Source organism: Tupaia chinensis, unplaced genomic scaffold, assembly GCF_000334495.1.
Source record: "Tupaia chinensis unplaced genomic scaffold, TupChi_1.0 Scaffold145916_1, whole genome shotgun sequence".
NCBI classification, from domain to species: Eukaryota; Metazoa; Chordata; class Mammalia; order Scandentia; family Tupaiidae; genus Tupaia; species Tupaia belangeri.
The window spans coordinates 2536909-2560171 of record NW_006205774.1 but is presented as its reverse complement, the minus strand read 5'-3'; the positions used below and the strand labels follow the sequence as shown (position 1 = coordinate 2560171).

Below are 23263 nucleotides of genomic sequence, written 5' to 3'. Positions count from 1 at the left end.
AACTCCACTACTTAGTCATAAAGAGAAAAAAATCACATGGATTTACTTAGTGTTATAATTCTGTGGTGCCAGGATTAATTCCTAGGGTGGATATTGGTTCCATAGCTGGAGAATGAGCCGTTAATTTCTGTGTCCCTCCTTACAAGTTTGAGCTAAATGTTGGAAATGTTTCAAGTACTCTCGAGTGGTCATCCTGTACATCCTTCACATTGCATGGCATAATAAAGACCAGATTACATTTGTATTTTTATGGTAAATCACGGTTTGTTTTTCCTTTCTTCATTGCCAGAGGCCATGTGCAATTCTCAGTGAGAGACAAAGAGAGGGAGAAAGCACTCCCCAGCAGGGTGTGGCCACATTGCAACTTGGCCTCCATTTCTCCTTCTCCTCCATTTCTCCATCCTGTCAGGATTGGGAGCAAGCACGCACATGTACCTGGCATGTTTTTCAAGCTGCCGCGGACTGGATTAGAACCACATCATACACCTTGTGGGATCTGACTCCCATATCTACCAGGCTATAGGGTCAGCCCATAAATTATTGTTTTAAAATGTACTGAGATGTAAACATCATTCTATGAGGTTGAAAAGTCAGAACTGTTTATTTCCATACATAGGCTATGAAACACTTGGCCAAGTTGGTAATTGGTGTGAGGTCACGGATTTCTTTCTCAGTGGAACCTATTACCACAATATGCTGATAGTCTAAAAAACGAAAACAAGCCTGTATGTTAAGAAACTCACTAGCCTTTAATGCCCATATCGAAAGTCTTTCCTACCAGGGGCTGCTAACTTGAATAGTAAGACAGTCTGAAGTAAGGTAAGAATTCTGCATAACTTAAAATCAATCAGTGAGATACTCAATTTTCCTCCCCCCCCCACACACACCATAGCATATATTCCCTTTTATCCCACACCTCATGGGAAGACATAAAACCCAAACAAAGAAAAGTAAATACCACTTTGGAACTGTAAAAGAAAGTTTTCCTACACATCCTCAGAAGCTACTGTCTTCTGGTCGGTAAGTAAATATAACTGTTACAAAGGTCAATAGAGAGTGAGTTGTTCAGCGTCTACGTCAGGGGTCGCTATAGGATGGGCCTTTTTAACTGGCAGGATGGTGATGAGAAGAATACAGAATTATCCTGTATAATTCTGGATGGAATGTAGTGGAAGAAAAGGAAATGAAGACACAGAAAAGGAAATCCCAGAGCCAGCAGATGGCAAAGCAGTTATGTTGCTGGAGCCAGCAGATGGCGAAGCAGTTATGTCGCTGAACTCCCACATGGCCAACCGCATTTTGAGTCCCAGACGGGGCAGTTTAAAACTCATGCCAGTGTGTGTGCACGTATGTGCCCAAGATGCGGGGAGGAGAATGGGGAAGGGAGTGCAGCATGGCCACCCCCTGCCCCCACCTGGCAGTAGGGGGAGAGGGCAGGTTTCTCACTTTCTCTCACTATGGCTGGCTGGCTGTCTCTCTCTCTCTGGGGAGCGCATGCACCTGACAACTAAAGCCTCTAAAAAAAAACCAAATATACAAACAAACAAACAAACAAACACGAAATCCCTGTCCAATTTGACCCATTTTCATCCTCCTTTCCCTTAGGATAAGAACATAATGATTTGCGATTTGTATCTTAGAGAATGTCATTTGTTTTCCCCCACTGTCATCTCCCTTAATGAAAACAAAAACAAAACCCACTAGCCTTCCTCTTAAAGTAATGCTCTGGGTCCCTGATTTTCTGATTGGGACTTTCAAAATAATTTGTTATTGGGGCTGGTACATGGTGTGGTGGTTAAAGGCACTGGACTCTCACAAGTCTGATCACGGTTCAAGTCCCAGACCTAGTGGCTGGCTTTCTCACTTTCTCTCTCTCTCTATGTGTGTGTGTCTTGCTATGGTCAAATTCAAAATAACAACAATAATAAACAAACTAAAGGAAATAATTCTTTCAAAAAATTTTTATCAAGTGATATTTTTATTATCTGATGCATCTTGATGCCAGCATGTCTGTTAGCCTTTACCTGTAAACAAAATACACACTGGAACACACACAGTGTTACGGTGTATACACACAAAGCATTTTATCTGAATATTCATTAGTAAGTGCTCTATTTACAAAATCTACCAAGAGGTTTAAAATGTCAGGTTATTTGCTTTGTTTTGTTTTTAGTTCAAATCTACCTTATGCCTAAACTAATTTATTTATTTCATTTTTGTTTGCTTGCCATGTTTTGGATAACAGAATGGTTTTTTGACTTGCAAAGGAAGTTAAATTTCAGTATCAACCATAAACAGCACATTCATTCCTTCCTCAAGAATGAAAACACCTGTTATAGTTCCTTGTTGATTGCTGACTTTTATATGAACATTTGGATGAAAACTAATGTTTACAAAGATAACATATATAAAATATTCAGAAACCAAACAGCAAAGTAAATCAAAAAAGCAAATGGAAATCTAAAATAGTCTATCCAGCAAAACAATATAAAGAATTTATAAAAACCCTTTAGAAGAATCCATCTTCAGAAAGGAAAGATAAAAAAGTATATAATAAAACAACTTTTAAAGGTAATATTGGGATCAGCAGTTAGCATAATGGCTATGTCACTGGTCTCCCACAGAGTTGACTGTGGTTCGAGTCCCGGACCTGGTGGCTTAAACTCACGCCAGGTGTGTGTGCGTGCATGCCCAAGATCCCAAGAGGAGAATGGAGGAGAGGGGACTGCAGTGTGGCCATCCGCCCAGGAGGTGTTTCTCCTTGCTTTCTGTCTCTCTGTCTCTCTCTGTCTTTCTGGCAAGCGCATGTGCCCTATAGCATAAAAAACTCTCCAAAAAAAAAAAAAAAAGAAAGAAAGGTAATATCTAACTGTAAAAATGTATAAAATTCAAGTTTTAACTCCCAGCTCAAAATAGCAGTATTAATTTGTCAGTATATTTTAGTTACATGCTTCTAAAATGAGATTATGTAATAATTTATTGCATATTTCTGAGTTCCTCAAATCCTATAAACATTTTAAATTCCTACTTAAATTCTGACACAATTACTGTATTTTTTGATTCAAAAGAGCATCTTTCAAACTTTTAGACTTCCTTTTTTAAAAAAGAATTATTTTATTTAATACTATTATTGATACTAATTGGACCAGAGAAAGACAGAACGAGTGAAAGTGAGAAAGCAAACTGCTAGGTCCAGGATGCACTAACTCCTTGCTTCCCACCAAGCTCACTAGCTATTTTGGTAATTTAGTAATAGCTGGCCAGGGTGATGTGACAGAAAGAAACTCTTTGGGAAGAAAGTATTTTTCAAGTATAAAAAGACAGGCAAAAATCATCACTAATTAACATATTATTTCATTATTGCTCAGCTACTTATCAGAGACATGTAAGTGTCTACTTGCATGTGACCATAGATAGCTGAATTCACAGCACCAACATGTTCATGTGTAAAAATGCCATGTTTCAAAAGTATTTTTTTGTGAAAGTCACATTTTTGGGCATAGGAGTCTTCTATTCTGAAGATCTTGAATCACAAATTCCATGAACCTTCCTTGCAGTAATTGAAAAACAGAATATTCTTTGATATTAGTCAATTTTTCATCTCTTACTGTTGTGACAAGATACTCTGAAAATTTGAATGTCATAGAGTAAGTAAGAAAATATGTTCTATGCAGGATTTTTTTGGATTGAGAGGAATTAGCAGGGAAAAAAGTCAATATCCTAAGGATTCAATTATCAGAAGAGACATGAATTTAAATCATTCTGCATGTGAAAATTCTTTAATGGTATTGTTCAATATTTTTTGAAAATATTGTTATGTTTGTGTTTCATTCACAGAAATAGAGTTTTACAAATAGTAACTGATTCTTCTATTAAGTCAGAACCAAATTACTAATTTCAGTATTAATGGTTAGCTTTGACATGTTTAAAAAGGGTAGAAAGTACTTAATAGACCTGTCTCCAACCCTGAAATGAACAACTGCTCTGGGAAATGGAATTGTTCAAAGTTACATTTTCTTTCTGCCAATCTGTGAAATATAATATAATTAGTCTTTTTTAATGAATCTCTCAACAAGGAGCAATCTTTCAGAGCTCAGAACAGGTAAAATATAATGATAATGGGATCACCGTTGTAAATAAAAGGATGAAATGAGATTGTTATTTTGTGTCATATTATGGGATAATTAGAATAACAGTGTGGCATTCATCAAGTATTTGAACTTTCTCAAAAAAGCTCCCCAGGGCTCATTTAAATTAGTCATGTTTATCCATGGAGATTTTTAGTCTTATTTCAAGTGACTGTCACCTTATAATACTCAGGCCTCAATATTTAGCCTGATCTGAATAATAGCTGATACCATATAGTAGCAAACAGGTTCTGCTGAAATAGACATTATAAAAAATAAAATAAAAAAACCTGAGTTTATATATTTACAGTTTATGAAAATAAAACAATGGAACTATTTGTATTAAGCCAGGAGAACAATTATTTCGTGTGGAAGGACTGATGATCTATATTAATCTATTGATTTTCATGAAAACAAAGTAGGCTGGATACTGTCCAAGCAGCTACTATCTATATGTTAATTAGCTCTGTATAATAAAGACTATATTCATGGAAGCTAAATTTATGGCAGTGGAACCCTAGGGGTTAGTTGCTTTGGTTAACTCAAGTTCAAACAGCTCAAAGACAATTAGTAGATGGTGAGACTTTTATTCTTTTAAGAAACAGATTTATTTGCTGTCTACCAGACTCCTTAGTACCCTTTCTAGTTAGGTAAATAGGTGCCAGGAGAGCCAGGTGCCAGTGTGTGTACATTTCATCCTGTCCATAAGGTTATCAGAAAAACGTTTATATATACAGGTAAAAATATGTCTGATATCTCTCCTGGGATGACTTATAATCTCTAAGTGAAATGTCATTCCACAAGATGGTGCAATTGAAGTTTTATTCTCAATTAGGTTACAGTTTTCTTGGTTATTATTTTAGACCTCAGTGAAAAAGAAAACATGGTTTTTAATACCAGTGAGGAAAACTAAGAATCTTGACTTACGCTTAACACTTCATGTAGCTGAATTCATGTCTTTTGATAGTTCCTTCATGCTCGAAATTTATAAAAATCCTCCCTAGTATATTGTCATATGTCCTAAAAGGAAAAATCATTATCTTTTAGGGACATCTATTATCTGAACTTCAAACCTTCATCCTCAAAGAGCAAGACAGTTATAGAGATTTATATTTAGGACATTTGTATGTATGACTTCATATTTAGAAACTTTATTTAACTATTGATTGAAAACATACTTTACTAGTGTTACTCAGTTAGCTGAGGCTTATATCTTCAGCCAATATTTATTTGGAAATATGTTTTATATTTCCACCTCTGCATAAGTTACATTTACTTAAAATTACACGTGGCCTTACCCTGGGTAGATGAGCCAATGTTCATTTATTTATTATTTATTTGTTTATTATTTATTTATTTATTTATTTAGATTTTTGCTATAGGCATGTGTACTCACTAGAGAGACAGAGACAGAGAAACAGAAAGTGAGAAATCACCCCCTATGGGGGATGGTCCCATCGCAATCTCTTCTCTATTTCCTTTTGGGATTTTGGACATGCACACACATGTGCCCAGCTTGAGTTGTAAGCTGCCAGGCCCAGGACTTGAACTGTGGTTAATTATGTGGGAGTCCAGCAATATAACCATTATATCATCTTCTGATCATGACTCACCATTATTTTAACAGACACAGGATGGGACCCATATGTCACAGAAACAAGTAAGATAATTTTTTCATTGAAATCAGACATAGAGATCTATAGAAAATGATCTCTTAAGGCATTTATATTTTCCATTTTCTCTAAAGTTACAATTAAAATCCATAGCTATAAGTGTAGAAAGTTCTCAGAGTAGCATTTAGCATTAGGAATACAAAGAAAATATTCTGCCTCAGAAGTCATATAAGATTAACCTAAACCTTAATTGAAAACCTTGAGAAACAAATTCCTTTACTTCTTTTCTTGCATCTAACAAATTGATTGCTAAATCATATTTTTTGAAAGTGCAACTGCTACTAAAAATTTATTTTGGGGGCCAACAGGTGACATGAAGGTTAAGGCAGCTGGATCACACTTGGCCAACTGCATGCTGGACCCTTGGGCTTGAAAAACACACTGGACAGGTATGCATGCATGCTCAAATTTCCAAGAGGAAGATGGAGAAGGAATTGCTGTGTGCTAATCCTCCTGAGGAAGGATGATTTCTTACTTCCCTCAACTTCCCAGCAAGCTTATGTGTCCACTAGCAAAAACTAAAACAAAAAAACAAAACATTTTTCTCAAGTTTTCTCAAGCTTTGTTTTGTCATAGGACATGCGTGCTCAAGAAGAAGACGGAATCATGGAGATACCGAGAGTGGGAAAGTGAGGAAGCACACTCCTGTGGGGATGGCCAAGCCATAATCCCTTCTTCTCTCAGGATTTCTGGCATGCACACACATGTGCCTGGAGAGATTTTTCAAGCCTCTAGCTCTGGGACTCGAACTGTGGTCAGCCATGTGGGAGTCTAGCAGCACCTTAACCACAACACCATCTGCTGCCCCCACAATTCTACTAATAATATAAGAAGTTTTAGAATTATACTGCATGCCAGATTTTTTAATTTGATGTTTGATAAAAATTTGACTATTTACTGTTGAAACAGAGCTAATAAGAATAGCTGTAGAAAGGTATATTTTATGTAGTCTCAGAACAGATATAAGGATATCCTATGGATTGTCCTACAGTGTTTCAATTGTTTCTAAAATATTTTTAGGATTCAGTTTCAAATTTCTAGGAGTCTATCACTTTCCATAAAGTATAAATGCATCTTAATAATGAATACACTTGTGTAAGGCAGCCAAACCAAATTTTAGAGTACTTGGTCTTTGGGCCAGTCCCATAGTGCAGTGGTTAAGTGCTATGCAGTGAAAGCTGGATCCTTCATGGAATCAGTAGGGAGCTGGGTTCCATGGGTGACTGGAGAAATCTACAGGGTGCCTATGTATGCTTACCCAAAATTCTGAGAGAAGAACAGTGTAGAAGAAATTGTGGCATGGCTATACCCCAGAGAGTGAATTTTTACTTTCCCTCTCTCTTTCTTATCTCTCTCTGGGGAGCACATGCACTCTACAACAAACAATAAATTAAAATATCATCTCAGGTATATGATGTAAGCTTAAGTTGCAAACAGTAATTTTGTTATTTAGATAGCTTTATTAAGTATATGGTAATGTTTACATTATCCATGGCTGAAAATTTTCAAATAAGGAAGTTTAAAAATGTATGATTAGGAACTTATTTTGAGACATCTCCTTAAAGGTTACTACATGGCAAATGTTTGGATCTATCTATTTTCAACCAGTAAAATTATCATGGTATTAGTATATGCATATATTTTTTGAAATGCAGCATCTCAAATGCCATGATATTTTTTCAACAATTTTAACATCTAGGTATAATAATGCTGCATGAAATCCTTTTCTTGTTTCTAAATTTAATTGATTTAATCACTGAATTTAAATGCTTGGAAATTGTTCTGCTTGCCGGTATTTGAATGCCAAATACATCATCTACAGTTCTAAAACGAATATTGCATTTATATTTAGACAACTTAAAACACTGCCTTCTAAATTACCCTAAATAACCCATAGAAATGTCTAGAAAAACTATAATAATGCATGACAAGTGTCCATTACCACCAACTTTAAGATTAACATCACTTTTACAAGGTATAGGAGGTATCAGAGTCTCACTGTTTAAATGTTCTTTGTGTAATTATCTGTATAATATAATGGTCGATATGCAGAGGTTAATTTCACCTCTTCTAGAATTCAGTACACTAATGTTAAATATGAAGATACTGGTGTGAAACACCTTATATATCTTCAGAGGCAAAAGAAAAGTTGTTCTAAGTTTTCACAGATACCATTTTATCTATCTTTTTAATTAATTTAGTTTGCATTGCTTCATTTCTTTTCTATTTAACTTTTGGAAGTTATCAAAAAATTAATAACAATAAAGTCACTTGATGTAAAGACTTTCTTTGACAATCAGACATAAGTCCCTTCCCACCCTCCACCATCATCGTCTTCTCGTCCACAGTGCTCAGAGATACCAAATAGGGAGGAATGAGGGCATGTTTAGTGTGAAGTATATGGAAAAGTATATGCTAAGTAAACTAATACAAAGTAATTTTATGCAGGAAGATGATGGAGAATAAAAATAAAGTCTTCAGTAAGCTATCGCATAAGGGTTATGAAAAAGATAACATGGTAGAACTACAAAAATAGCCTACCATAGGTTTCTAAACTTTAGACTTTCTTCTGTCTTCACAATTTTGCCATATCCAAGGACCATCTCTTTAATTATTTATTAATAGTTTAATTGTTTTCCTCTACTTTTATTTCAATGAATGTCTTTCAAAAGGAAAATTTTAAATTTAATATGCTACTACAAATGATCTTTTTAGAAACCCACCATTCCCTACCACACAGAGATGACAATTGTAATAGTAAATGCAAACTATTAAACACTAAAATATTCATCCATGTACCTACTAAACCTTCTCCTTTTCCATCAGTGGAATATCTGTTGGGCTTTGGGAAATTCTGCCCAAATTAAAGAATTAGCATGGTAAATGTGAATGAAATTGTTGAAAATTTCCTGGATGATACAGTATGTTAATTAGTTTTAAAATAAACTCTCGTATGAGGAGCACCTGGCCAGCTACATCCATATGTGGGGTAGACAGTCACCTACTTAATGAGGTTTCAAGCAGAAAGTCCAGCTGCTCCCGGCAGTACCTCCCTTAGCTTCTGGCAAATGCTTGAAACTGTATGGTTTGAATATAATTACTTTCGCTCAGTGGTTTTCAAACTTTTTAAAGCAATCAACAACTTTTTTCTTTTTTCTTTTTTTTTTTTGCAAATGTAGCAGTATTTAAAAATCAGTGGGAAAAAAGAGAAAATCAGAATTTGATTTGCACAAATACATTTTAGAGGTTCAAATTGTTCACACTCTGAGTGCAGTCCATGAGAATAATAGAACTATTTTGATATGGATTGTTGCTATGTCATAGCTATCTTATTTTCATTGATGTCCCCATTTTGTTTTGATTGTGGGGTATAAGGAATATCCTCCTAAAGATAGATATCTAATTAAGTTGTATAAACATTTTTTAAAGAATTATTTTACAGAACTTTATTTGTTTTATTTATTTATTTATTTATTTATTTATTTATTTATTTTAATTTGACCAGAAAGAAACAGAGTGAGAGAGAGAGAGAGAGAGAGAGAGAGAGAGCGAGAGACAAAGTGAGAAAGCAAGCCACCCAGTCCAGGACTTTAGCTGCGGTTAGCCATGTGGGAGTCCAGTGCTCTTAATTATCAGTCCACCTGCCATCCAAAGTGGTATGAACTTTCTTTTTTTTTTTTTGGAGAGGTTTTACTATAGGGCACGTGCGCTCGCCAGACAAAGAGAGAGAGAGACATAGAGACAGAAAGCGAGAAATCACCCCCCAGGGGGGATGGTCACGCCACAATCCCTTCTCCTCCATTCTCCTCTCGGGATCTTGGGCACGCACGCACATGCGCCTGGCGTGAGTTTTAAGCCACCAGGTCTGGGATGTGAACCGCGGTCGACTATGTGGGAGTTCAGCGACATAGCCATTACACTAACTGCTGGTTCCCAAAAGTGGTATAAACTTTCTACATCTTACTTGGTCATCTTGAACCATTCTGACTCCATCACTAAAAGTAGAATAGTTGGGTTTCTATCTTCAAAGCTTAACCAATCATAATAACTAAATAACTTACGTTCTTTGAAAGATTCTTAGTCTTTAAATAGAAATACGTTTCAAAGGTGTCTTTTAAACATAGTTTTTCACCTTTCTCTGCACAAATTTATGATATAATGCTATATGTTCTTTGATGCAGATAGTCACTCAAAGCTTCAATTAGTTCAATTTATTGTATTCTGGATACATATCTGAAATGCTTCAATTTCATAGCTTTCTCCTTAGGTGCAATTGTGAGCATATTTAAATTACACATTTTTTTCCTGATAAAACTGTGCTTGGTAATATAAGCTGGTATAATACTGCGATTTGTGTAAGCTAGTAAACTCTGCAATTTCTTTATGAGCAAAAATACTTCTAAAAAGCAATCTCCATTTCATTTAAAATTCTGGTATTGTCACCTTGTTTTCACTTACTGATTGCTGTACGCTGCTTAGTGCTTGTGCAAAACCAAGTATTGACGTTGCTGGCCTTGTTTTTGCCTTTGGTTTTAATGTGCTGTGGGGATAATAGGCCCATTTGTATGATTTTCCACATTAAATAGGCCAAGACATTTTTTTAAATGACCATTGTAGAGCTATAGACTTTCCAATTAATGCCACAGGATTTTGTGTATTTATGTGTGTATGTGTATGTAAAACTACATTTGTGGGTATTTATCTACCCGTCTATCTTTTGTTCCAGCTGTGTATCTAACTAAAGAGATACAAGAGGAGGAGGGATTGGAAGAGGAAAGTTTCTTTTGATCTGGTAACACAAGTTAATGATACGGGAATCATTAATATGACAAAATGTTTATCATAGAACAGAATTTAGTGTATTTTTATTATAGACCTTTTTTTTTTTATTGTTCCAAAATATGGCAATGAATGTGAACCAAGTTTATACGAACAGCTGAAGAATTGCAGTTATAACTCAATGGAACACGGTTTGAAAAATAATGTTTTAGCTGAAGGCCTTTATATCTTTTAAAATGCAAATACCTCTGCTTTCATCTGCAATCAGTCATTTATACATTAATGTGAATGAATTTATTAGACATCTTTCTGAGGTTAATTCAGAAGAGGGGGAGGCAAAGATGAACTCTGCAACTGAAAGACATGGCAAAAATTAAATATTAAGACTAGGAGAACAACTTGGCCTACTTTATAGCTCTGTTTAAAGCGGATGCCATCTATGTACAATATACTCATGTGCCTTGGTAGATACACACATACACAAAGAAAATGTCTACTCAATTAGATGAGTGAGTGTGAATTACATCCAAATATTTTAGGATAGTTTGCTAAATAAACCCAAATCATAGCAACAAAGTGATGTAATGAAATAATTTGGTCAAGGCTGAAGTTAACAGTATGATTTTTCAGACAATAAATTTACTAATTGAAAATATTCTGATCTTATGGTGAGCGTCCTCAAAGACTATGAGCAAATTTGAGTCCCAAGTCATGGACAGCTTAATACAAATGAAGATTTAATGCTCTAAACCTAGTCTTATACATGTGACCATGACAGTTCTATAAGTTAAAAAAAAAGTATACCCTATTTTTTCTAAATTTTTCTTAATCCTTGTATTAAAATAAAATCATTCATTTCTATGACATGAATTTAGTTACATGCTTCCACCAACTCCCTTTAAACAACTCTGAAAAAATGTATTTAAAGTACTGATTCACTCTCACATGTCTGTATATATCATTTTGTATAGCTAGAGTATAAAATATCTATCAGTATTGCTGTCTTGTGTCAGAAATTGAAAATAAAATAGAGACAGAAATATTACCATTTAGAAAGGGACCCACCTAGTAAGGAACCCTCAATAGTAAGTTTATGCTTTACTATAAAGCTTAACATTTAATAATTAACACAATAAATATGAAATAAAATTTTAGAAGCAATTTGATATATTTGGGCTATTCTGTTTCAAAATATGTCAAAATGAAAATATATGCAATAAAACTAATTAAAACATTAAATAATATATAGTAGTCTCTATTTTTCATATTCAGCTCAATAAATCATTCTTATCATTGAGATTATACTTAACCAGAAATAAAACTAAACCAAAACTACATGGTTGAAAAGGGGAACAAAGGCCAGTCAGTTGAGGTGGTGGTTAAGGCAACTGGATCCCACATGGCTGACCAGATGGTTCAAGTGCCGGACCTGGAAGACTGAAAAAACACACTCGGTATGTTATGGTGGTTAAGGGTGCTGGACTCCCACAAGGCTGACAGTGGTTCAAGTCTCAGACCTGGCAGCTTGCTTTCTTGCTTTCTCTCTCTCTCTCACTCTTTCCCTCTCTGGTCAAATTAAAATAAATAAATAAAGCTAAACAAAATAATCATTACAATATAAAAAATATATAGTTATATCCTACACTATGTGTATAAAATATTTCAATTAATTTGCTATAAACTTGCTTACACTAAATTACACAATTCTTTAAGATCACTTAAATATATTGCATATATTGTCATCAAAACTGTCATCATCAGCAGATTTAATAAAAATTTACTCCATGAAAACATCTAATATTTTCTCAATCAAATTATTTGTCATCCTCATAATACCGAATTTCATATAACAAAATGCCCAGTCTGTTGCTACAACGTGAATGAGGCACTTGAAGACATCAAAACATATAGCTGTTGCCCATCATCATCAAGCCCATCAATGACCTTTATATTTCATGTTTTTCATGAATTTATTTATATTGGGCTCTTTTTTTTTTTTTTTTTTTGGAAAGGTTTTGGCTATAGGATGTGTGCGCTCGCTAGATAGAGAGAGACAGAGAGACAGAAAGCGAGAAATCACCCCCAAGGGGGGGATTGCCACATTGCAATCCCTTCTCCATTCTCCTCTCGGGATCTTGGGCACACATGCATACGTGCCTGGCATGAGTTTAAGCTGCAGGGTCCGGGACTCGAATCCTGGTCGACTACATGGGAGTTCAGCGACATAGTCATTATGCTAACTGCTGGTCCCAATATTGGGCTCTTAAGGCTGCAACCTCTTCACATTTTATTCTTGTTGCACTGAGTTGTAATGTTTTCTTAATTTCCCAATGCTACCCAAGTATTAGTGTTATAAATTCTAGAAGGTAAAAGAAATACGATAGGGTAACAAATTATTAATGCCTGATCAGTTTTTTAAATATCACCACTTCAGTATCTTTGTTTATAAAATCTCTCAACAAGAATTAGGTGTCATGGCCCCCATGTGAACAGCATTCCACCGGAATCGAAAATTTTGATTCATAGCAATTCTATACTATTTTGTTCATTCTTTGTTCTCTGATTCTCAGTCTCCTTGACTTGTTAACTTTCTGGAGATACACTAGCAGCAGATAGCCAGAACTTATGATGAGCTATTTAAACATTCTTTATACATATGATATTTAGAACAAAAGCTTAATGCAAGATCGCTTCAATGTCATAACCTGACTGAGGAATAAAGTCTCTGATAACACAACCTAAGATATGCCCTAACAAGGCTGTTGGTACAGCAACTCAAACATCCTGACCAAGACAATCACTTTCTGGAAAAGCTAAGCGTATAACATATCTCGCTTTATTACATGCTACTTTCCCAAGATATATTTTATTTTCTTTGGGAAGAGCTATACTCAAAAAACAGAAGCAAAGAGAAAAAAATTGTAAATATAGCCAGTTTATACATGGTGTTAGAATCCATTATGACACGCATAACTTACAATGAGTAGCTTATTACCGTGAACAACACAACTGCATAAATACATGCATTATTATAGTGCCATGGAAAACTCTAATTTTAAGAACCCTTTGAAGACAGATGAACAATAATTAATAGTTAAAATAAAACCAAAAACTTACCTTGACTTGCAAACTTCAATTCTTTGGCATCTGTGACTGTGGCCCTTTTATCAGATCCTTTTTTCTCTATTCGGCGATGGCTTCGTCTTTTCTTAGACTCTCCCCAAAGATTGGATCCTCCGTGCATGCTTGGTATATTCAAAATTGCAATTCCTTCCAGAGAGATGTTTATTAAATCTATCTGTACTCCATCACACTGATCAGTAAAGAGAAAAGAAGAGAAATAATAAAATATTTTTTTATCTTTTTTCCCCGATTTCTTCCTTTATATTTCCATATGTTTTAATAAGAATTTTTAAATCTATAATCTCATCATTTCTAAATAAGCATTTCGAGAACACTTAAATGCTTAGCCTAAATGTCAATATAAAAAATAATGTAACATTAACAAGTTATTATTAATAGTCCTTTAAAATGATCAAATTAAATCGTCAGTTTACAGCAAATCTTTGGAAGAAATACAGGTTATACCTGCATAGATAATTAGCTGTGAATGTCTAGCATGGGAGGAAAAAGTCAATGTGAGAAGTAAAGCCAAATTTCAAGGAGAAATTTTAATGATTGCAGCCCTTTTAGAAAGTATCACAAGACCCTATTGGGAGAAAGTAAAGAAACAAATTCATGATTCATGGTCTTACTTTTGTACAAAAAGGAGAAAGAAGTGGCTTAAACTTCTGTCCAAAAAAAAAAAAAAAAAAAAAAAGACCTTGATTATATTGGCGTGACAAAAGACAACTTCTCTGACTAGATCACATTTCAAGTACTTATCAAAGGAATTTTGAGGCCTGAGCAGGTTGATAAGGGAAATGACAAGGGAAGTAGTAAAAAGAATCACTAACCAGAAATCTCCAAATCAACATTGCTTTTTTTTTGCTGTAATAACAGGTTGAAAAAAAATATATATCAGCCAGATATTTTTGTTTGTCTGGTGATAAAAGACCCTGTTGATTACAAAACAAAAACCAACCAAACAAAAAACCATGGAACTCTCATAGACAATGCTTTGCTCTATTCACATTAATCACTGTTCAATTTTTTGAATGTTTCTGTCCCTTTCCACTAATGGTCATAAGTGGAGACTGCAAAGGCTATTTGCATTTTATGAATTACTATTTATTTCTTCATTTTCTTTGAATTTCCTAAAATGGTACTTATAAATATATCCCTGGAATCATTCTTTCATTTTCCTTATAAGTTGCTATCAGAAAAGATATAAGCATAGAACATTTTGTTTTTAAAGAACTTTGCTAGGGCTATGCATTTCCGAAATCGAGAAATGTCTGCAGTCGGACAGTTTTATTTGCCACATCTTATTTTACAAAAATTGCTGATGCTAACTTGATCATTTCTCATGACCTGGCAAGCATGACTTCTGGATGAAGTGACAATGTTCTTCCAAAATGGTAAAAAAAAAAAAAAAAAAAAAGACACACACATACACAAAAAATATCAACAACAAAAACTCATTTTTTTCTCACATTTGTCTCATCATACTAAATCAAGAATTATATCATGTTCACTAAAAATTAAAAACTGTGAAATAAAGCAATGTATCTTGAGCCTACTTGGCAGGGATAGAAACAAATTCTAGAGAAAATGCCAACTTCTCATTCAATTTAGTCCAGAAAGGGTAAAACCAAGGTCTGGATGGTGCCTTTTTAAAAATTCCCTCTGCAAACAAGTGATTTATTTTTTTGTCCTTTTCATGTATTAAATTAAGATGATTCCTTTTTACTAAAGAATTCTGTTCATGTGTATACTCACTTGCCGCTATATATTCTAGATAAACAGATATTAATTTCATAATTAAAAGTAATCTTGTGTAAATACCCTGCAGGCCTCAATGAATCAAACACATACTGTGTGTCAGCCTCCCACTGTCTTCAAGTGGAATGTACTGGCTGGATAATTAGATAGTACATATTTTTTAACCTTATTTGCATGCATATTATATCTTTTGCACACTGACAAGCAGCAGTAACAACAAAAGTCAGATTACCACAGGGAATTCCCACAAAGAAGTCTTCATTCCTTATAATTTGCAGCCTAAATTAAAATAATTTGATCTTTGACAAGGATGAAATGTCAAGCAGAAGGGGGTCCTCTACAAGCCACGGCCTGTGGCTTCTGAAATCTGCCTAATTTATGTCAGTCACTTCTTAATACATATTTAAGTATTACACGAAAAAGATGATAAATATGCAATCTGACACCTTTGGTATTTCCCTGCTGTTAATTTATAAAGGTCTGGCTTCCCCCAAACTGACTAAAATCATTTAAATAACAGAAGAATCGTGAAATAAGCTGGAGTCGAGGCCTGGCTTCCATTTTCACTCAATATTGAACACAGCAGGTAGTACACTAAGACAATTATTTGACTAGGCCTTAGAACCCCACTGTGACAAGTTACTTTCAGAATTAGTGAAGGAGGATTCCTTTGTTCATCTACAGAAAAGGAGAGCATGTTGCGAACAGGCTTTTTTTTTTTTTTTTGAAATTGAACTAAGGGAGTTACATGTGACCCTGGAAAGACATCAGTGTGCACTGTTATTCATGTGTTCACTCTTCTGAGTCTCGCCATGTGTAGTTTTAAGGAAACAGTACGTAGCTCTCTGAGAAGCGAAAAAGAAAATTCTCGAGTAGTTGCAAAGAACAAGGACTGACGAAGAGCATCAGTGGGCCTTTGAGAGCAAGACAATGTACTTAAATAAATTGCTATTTATTAATGATTTGTTTCCACTAGTTCTTGACCCTAGGCTGTCTTCTTCCGTTTACTTTAACATTATGTTCATTAGTCTGGAAAATTTCAGAGCTAGTTTTGATGGAGACCAGTCATTGGAGCACACCAGTGGAGTGCATGAAAATAAAAGCTGAGGTGAAGGCTATGAAATATAAACAAGTTATAGTACTGTGTCAGATAATATTTTCATACGCTTTGAAGATTTATGATTTTTAAAAAGGTAGCTACAGAGGAAAGGAATATAAAAGCTTAAAAGCTAACAGCCTCAGTTAGTCAATAAATCTTGAATATTTTTATTATGCAGAAAAAAGGTCTTAACGTATAGGAGAGCTATTTATAGAATTCAATGCTATGATGCCAATGTCCACTTTTCTCAGTTTTAAAATGGAAGCGCTTATTCCAGAGACAAATTTACGTAAAAGAAGATGGTTTCAATTTTTCTGCCAATTCATTTTCATCCTAGTTTACAAATGTGCCCTGGGCCTTCTGATACGGTGGTGACAGACAGTATTTTATTTTATTTATTTATTTTTATTTATTTATTTTTTGAGAGGTTTTTGCTATAGGGCACATGTGCTCGCCAGACAGAGAGAAACAGAGAGACAGAAAGCAAGTAATCACCCCCCAGGGGGGATGGCCATATGGCCACGCTGCAATCCCTTCTCCTTCGTTCTCCTCTCAGGATCTTGGGCATGCATGCACATGTGCTCGGCGCGAGTTTAAGCCACCGGGTCCGGGACGCAAACCTCGGTTGAATACATGGGAATCCAGTGACATAGCCATTACACTAACTGCTGGTCCCCAGAGAATATTTTATATGTGATTTGAGTGTTTCAGATCCAGGTAACAGGTCATTTGATAGAAATATTCAAAACTTGTTGAAGACCTGTTAGAGAGTGGTAAGGGTAGATAGTGAATCTGATGAGATACTTTTGTTTCCCACAGTGAATCTGATTCTATGCCTACCCCAGATAAAAATTCTTCATAATTTCACTTGATGAAACATAATACTTTATATGTAATTTTAGTATTACGACAGGTGAGACAAGAGGTAAGCTGGGAAACCAATTCATTGCATTTACCATCTCTGCATTTTTCAAGCTACTTACAATAAAATTACCTTTGAACTTTTGTCAATTTATCTCATGTCCCTGATGCTTCTCATGTTGTTGTTAATTCTTAAGATCATTTAAGGTGGTAGGATTGCTTAATTCTTACAAGTTTCAGAATTGAGAGAGAAATTCTTGGCTTTAAAATTCAGCATCCTTGTCACACTAACAAAAGCCCGGAGACTACAGTAACTTTGCCTGGTACAAGGAACATAACAAAAATTCAGATATTTATAGCTTCAGTTCCAAATGCTAACCTGAGAGTATTTTCCATTCTTTTTGTTTCTTTTTAAAATTTTGACAGAGGAAGCAAGCACTTGCCAAATGAGAAAGCACCTCCACATGGGGTGTGATTACATCACATTCCCTTCTTCATCGCTCCCTCCTCCAAGCACAGCTGACCACCGTCCTCCAGCCACCTTCAGCACCACTCCACAGGTTTACTGGACCTGAGATTCTTAAGGTATACACATACCCTTACCCAAATTTACCCAAATGTTCTTACACGTTTGTTCTCTGTTATCTGCAGATTGGCTTTCTGAAGCTTTAGTGACCCATAGTCAACTATGGTCCAAAAATATTACAGGAAAAATTCCAGAAATAATTCCTCAGTTTTAAATTGCACGCCATTCTGAGCAGTGAAGAAATCGCAGGTCTTGCTCCATTTTGACTGGGATGTAAATCATCCCTCTGTCCAATGAATCACCACTGCTCCCACTTAGGTAATAATGACCCTCCAGAATGAGAGTAGTGCTGCGGGCAAGTCAGAAATGCCAAAAACAAAACAATGAACAAACAAACAAAAAATTGAGAAGTGCTTCCTTTAAGAGAAAATATGGGGGCCAGCAGGCATGGTGGTTAAGGCACTAGCTCCCACACAGCCAACCACGGTTCAAGTCACAGACCTGGCAGCTTGCTTTCTCACTTTCTCTGGAAAAAAAAAAAAATTTTTTTTTTGGAGAGGTTTTTGCTATAGGGTGCATGAGCTTCCCAGACAGACAGACAGAGACAGAAAATGAGAAATCACCCCTCAGGGGGGATGGCCATGCCGCAATCCCTTCTCTTCCATTCTCCTCTAGGGATCTTGGGCACACACGCACACGCGCCCGGTGTGAGTTTTAAGCCACCTGGTCCAGGATGCGAACCGCGGTCCACTACGTGGGAGTCCAGCGACATAGCCATTACACTAACTGCTGGTTCCCAAAATTTTTAAAAATAATAATAAGTACAAGAAGTAAAATTTTAAAAAAATATGAAAAAAATTCCTGATTTAATAAGGAAAGAGTAATCATTGTGTGTAGAGGTTGCTTAAGATCTGCAATTAAAACAAATCTCCACATGAAATGAAGAAGGAAAAAGGAAGCTGTGCTGGCTTTGCTAAGGCACCCCATACTGCAAAAGTTACGGTCATAGCACGTGATAAGCGTTTAGGAAAGTTGGACAAGGCATGAAATCCATGAGTAGATGATAGTAATGAACATGTGTTCTATTTACTGCAGTCAGGGTTGGTACTACTGCAGTTTCAGGCAACTGCAGGGAGTGGTGGACCGTATTCCCAAAGGATAAGGAGGGACTCCCGTACAAACTATGCTGCTTCTAAAACACTTTCTGGTCATTTTTGAAGTTTTTCCTTTTTTACATCTTTTGTCATAAGGTTAAAATATAAGAGCTTTTGTTTAAATTGAAAGTCTCTACTTTGTGAAACTCTTCGTGAAAACATTCACCTATACGATGCAGACATAACAGCACCTCTCTAGTTCATATGGTTTTAATGAACAAATCAGATAGTACATGTGCATTGCTTAGCATCAAGCATGAGGCAGAGTTAATAACAGATAAATCATAGCTATTGTTATTATCAACTATTATCCCATGATATTCAGATCATTCCAGGCATATGCCTATTTTGGAAGGAGTTCCTTATATGAAAGAGAAATATGAAATGAAAAGACACACATGACATGGTTTGTTTTTGAAGAAGCTGCCAATAAAACATATATCCATTGCTCAAGGTTCTGTTGTTATTGAAGTTATTTATTCTCTGCTATATGTTTTTTTTTAAAACCATAGTTGGTATAATTTTAGGACAAAGAGGAAGCAATAGCAAACAGAATCAAATTTTGAAATTGCTGTTTTTGTTATATTTAATTATGAAGTAACCTTGGGGGTAGAAAGGCGTATTCTGCTAATATGATAAACTGGATTCATTAAAAAGTGAGCAGAGAGGCAGATTTTGCATTGCCATCCACACACACACACACACACACACACACACACACACACCAGGATACTTAACAATACAACAGAGCATGCACACGGGACTGACTCTGATTTATAAATGCAACTGTGGTGGTTCCCAGAATTAACAGGCAATGCAGAGCCAGAAGCCAGGCTTGGAGAAGCTGTGACAATACAACTCTAAGGAAAACAACTCCATTCTAGTTGCCTAGATTTCTTTCTTTCTTTTTTTTTTTTTTCCCCAAGGTATCGTGTATTTATTTATTTAATTCTATTTGTTACTATTATTTTTTAATTTGACCAGAGAGAGAGAAAGGGAAAGTGAGAAAGCAAGCTGCCAGGTCCAGGACTCGAGCAGCAGTCGGGAATCCAGTGGCTTTACCACCACTCCATCTGACAACCCCAGTTGCCTAGATTTCTTAGGGAACATTCTAAATAGTTTATCTGTGACATGTAAAGCTCTGTGGAACAAAACAATTCAATTTTATCATTTTTGGAACTTCAGAAATGCATGTTTTCCACTTTTATTTTCATTCATTCTTTTCATTCAAATGTGTTTTGATATATAATGCATTTTTCTTGAATATTATTACTTGTGACATGTATAATATTACCTTACAGATCAATGGCTTTCAATCTGTTTTCAGGCCAGGGGTACGATAAGGGAATGAAAGGTACAGAAAATTCAAGGTTTCTATCTATTTTCAGCTCAAGACAAGCTTCTCATTTAAAAAACAAATATTTGGTTATGGATTTTTTTTTTGAGTGTAGATTTATGAGTATAGAAAATGCTCAAAATATACAGCAGCTGTCTAAAAGTAGTGATTTTGGGGCCAATGGGTGGCATAGAAGTTAAGGCACTAGATTTCAACATGGCCAATTATGATTCTGTGTCAGACGCAGTGGCTTGAAATTCATGTCAGATGTGTGTGAGTGGGTGCCAATAATCCCAATAGGAGAATGGAGGACAACGGGTTGGGTGTGGTCATCTCCCCAGGGGGTGATTTCTCACTTTTCCTCTTACTTTCTCTCTTTCTCTCCAATGACTGCACATACCCTATGGCAAAAAACTAAAAAAGATAAAAATAAAAATGGTGATTTTGAAGGTAAAGTGAGATTGTAGATTCTTTTATAAATACATGTGTATATTAGCTATATATGAGACATATATAACTTTATAAGTGTAACTACATATAGTGCAATTTATATAGTTAAATATGTAGTTATGTATAGGGCTATTTTAATAGTTACATGTGAAGTATACTTATTGTTGAATATACAGTTATACGTGTGCATGTAAATAAAACACTCATACCTATATATATCATAATAAATAGTAACCACAGAAAGTCCACATTGTGTCCAAATATTTCACCTTCGGTGATCATGTTCGACTTTCAAAGTCATGATCTGATCCAGGTATGAAGGGCTTTTCCCCATTTCACAAAAATCAATTCCATGTCTAATATTATATTTTATTTATGAATCATAATGAGAACAAGTGCAAAAAGGTTACTCTGGGAGTAGTATCATTTTGGGTTTTATTATCAATAGCAGCAAATTAGGAAGTTAGGATAATGAAGAACCTAGTAAGGCAATATGGTCTCAGTAATAAATGGCCCATACTTTACCAAATTTATTACCTGAATGTATACACTAATGATTCAGGTGTCAATAGACAATGTGTTTATTTATGTATTTATTTATCTAATCATCGTTTTTTAAATAATCTTTTAAAAGTTTACTTATTAAGCAAGAGAGAGAGAGAGCGAGCGAGCACAGAGCACTGAACATGCAATCCACCCCCAGAACCAAGCAGCCCCAGATCATGGGAATGAATACTCAGTAAGGTCTTTGGACATGAATCTAGAACCTTCCAATGTGGGTCATCCACTCAGAGCATTGGGTTTTACTGTGACACCTCTGTTAGCCACACATTTATTTTTAAGATGATGCCTTGAAGCCAAAACTTCTCATTTCACATCATTTGGTCATGAAATGTTCATGTTTCATAATTCTGTTCCTTTGGTTTTGTCTTTACGACTTATCAAAATATAACTTTTCCTTTTTCTTTAACCCCTAAAACCTCTCAATATAACTAAGTCATTTTCTTTTAAAACATGTCTCCAAACTTTTGAGTCCTACAGTACCTACATTTTTTTGGTAGACCTATTTGCCCCCAGTCTTTTTAAAGTGTATCTTTTCTTGCTGTCTTTGCTCTCTTTCTTGGCATTTCTACTTCTTATAAATGTAATGGGGAGATGGCAAACTTGCAAACTGAGAAAACCTAGTTAATGAATGGGAATGGAACAGAAAGTATGTATTTTAAACTGTGTCCATGAAAGTAAGTACGATTTTAACAAACTGTGTTTTAAAGGCTATAAAATATGAGCACCTAAAAAATATTTTTTTATGTATCTTGAAACATTGTTCTTTTTCTTCAACTACTTTCTTTTATCTCACATCTTTCTATCCATGCTATGCCCAGTAACTTCACAGATTTCCAAAGTTGTGTTCTACTTCTCATTCTTTTATGCTATATTAAAACAACTTATACCCACACTTAGCTTTATATTAGTGTTTGAGATAGTGCAGTATGCCAGCAAGTGATAGAAATGACATTTTAGAATCTCGAGTACGTCCACATGGATTGCTCTAGGAATGTTTCATTCTATGGGCTATATCCCAAAATATTAACAATCAAATGCAAGCCATTTAATAATATCATGAGAGAGAATTCATTTTTCTTACTTCTATTTCTACAGATTCATGTAGCTTCTTGCAGGTGGCTGAGAAAGTTTCCGACGTGCCAAACTCAAAATACCAAAATTTGTTCTTCATTCTGAAAAAGGAAAGGAAGAAGCAGCTTAGGCAACTTGACTTTAGAACTAGCTACTCTAATCATAGAGGGAAAAAAATCTGGGCTTTTCATGGGGAAGAGATTAAAAAACTTAAATACGCTAAATGTTTCTAGATGGCTAAGCATTCCTTAGAAACTGGCATGATTGAACAGCATATTAAAAATAAAATATAGTGATATTGCATAAAATGTAGTACCTTTGGAATAACCCTTACTTTTTAAAAGATATTGTCCTCTTTCATATTACCAATAGGGGGAAATTATACTACAGCATGAAGGAACTCAGGCAGTAATAATACAGCTTGAAAAAACTAAGCAAGTAATAACATATCTTTATTTCTTCTGAGTGTGTGGGCTCATCAGAGACAGAGAGAAAAAACAAGGAGGGAGAAAATATTCCCCAACGGGGTGTGGTCACACAAAAATCCCTTCTCCTTTATCAGGATTTTGAGCATGCATGTGCCCAAAGTGCTTTTCTTTTCTTTTCTTTTTTTTTTTTTTTTTTGGTGGGTTTTTCCTATAGGGCACGTGTGCTCGCCAGACAGACAGAGAGAGAAAGAGAGACAGAAAGTGAGAAATGCCCCCCCCATGGGGGATGGCCATGTCACAGTCTTTTCTCC

The 23263-nt window shown here is 35.3% G+C and overlaps 1 protein-coding gene across 1 annotated transcript in view; it reads right to left on the bottom strand.

Annotated features, from left to right (window-relative positions):
- Positions 1–23263, bottom strand: part of DGKB (diacylglycerol kinase beta) — an 881803-nt gene that overhangs the window by 212740 nt on the left and 645800 nt on the right. Inside the window, exons 22-23 of the mRNA XM_006168687.3 lie at positions 22535–22625; positions 13697–13892 (exon numbers count right to left, since the gene is read on the bottom strand). Coding sequence (XP_006168749.1) covers positions 13697–13892; positions 22535–22625 — 287 coding nt within the window. The remainder of the gene's footprint in view (positions 1–13696; positions 13893–22534; positions 22626–23263) is intronic.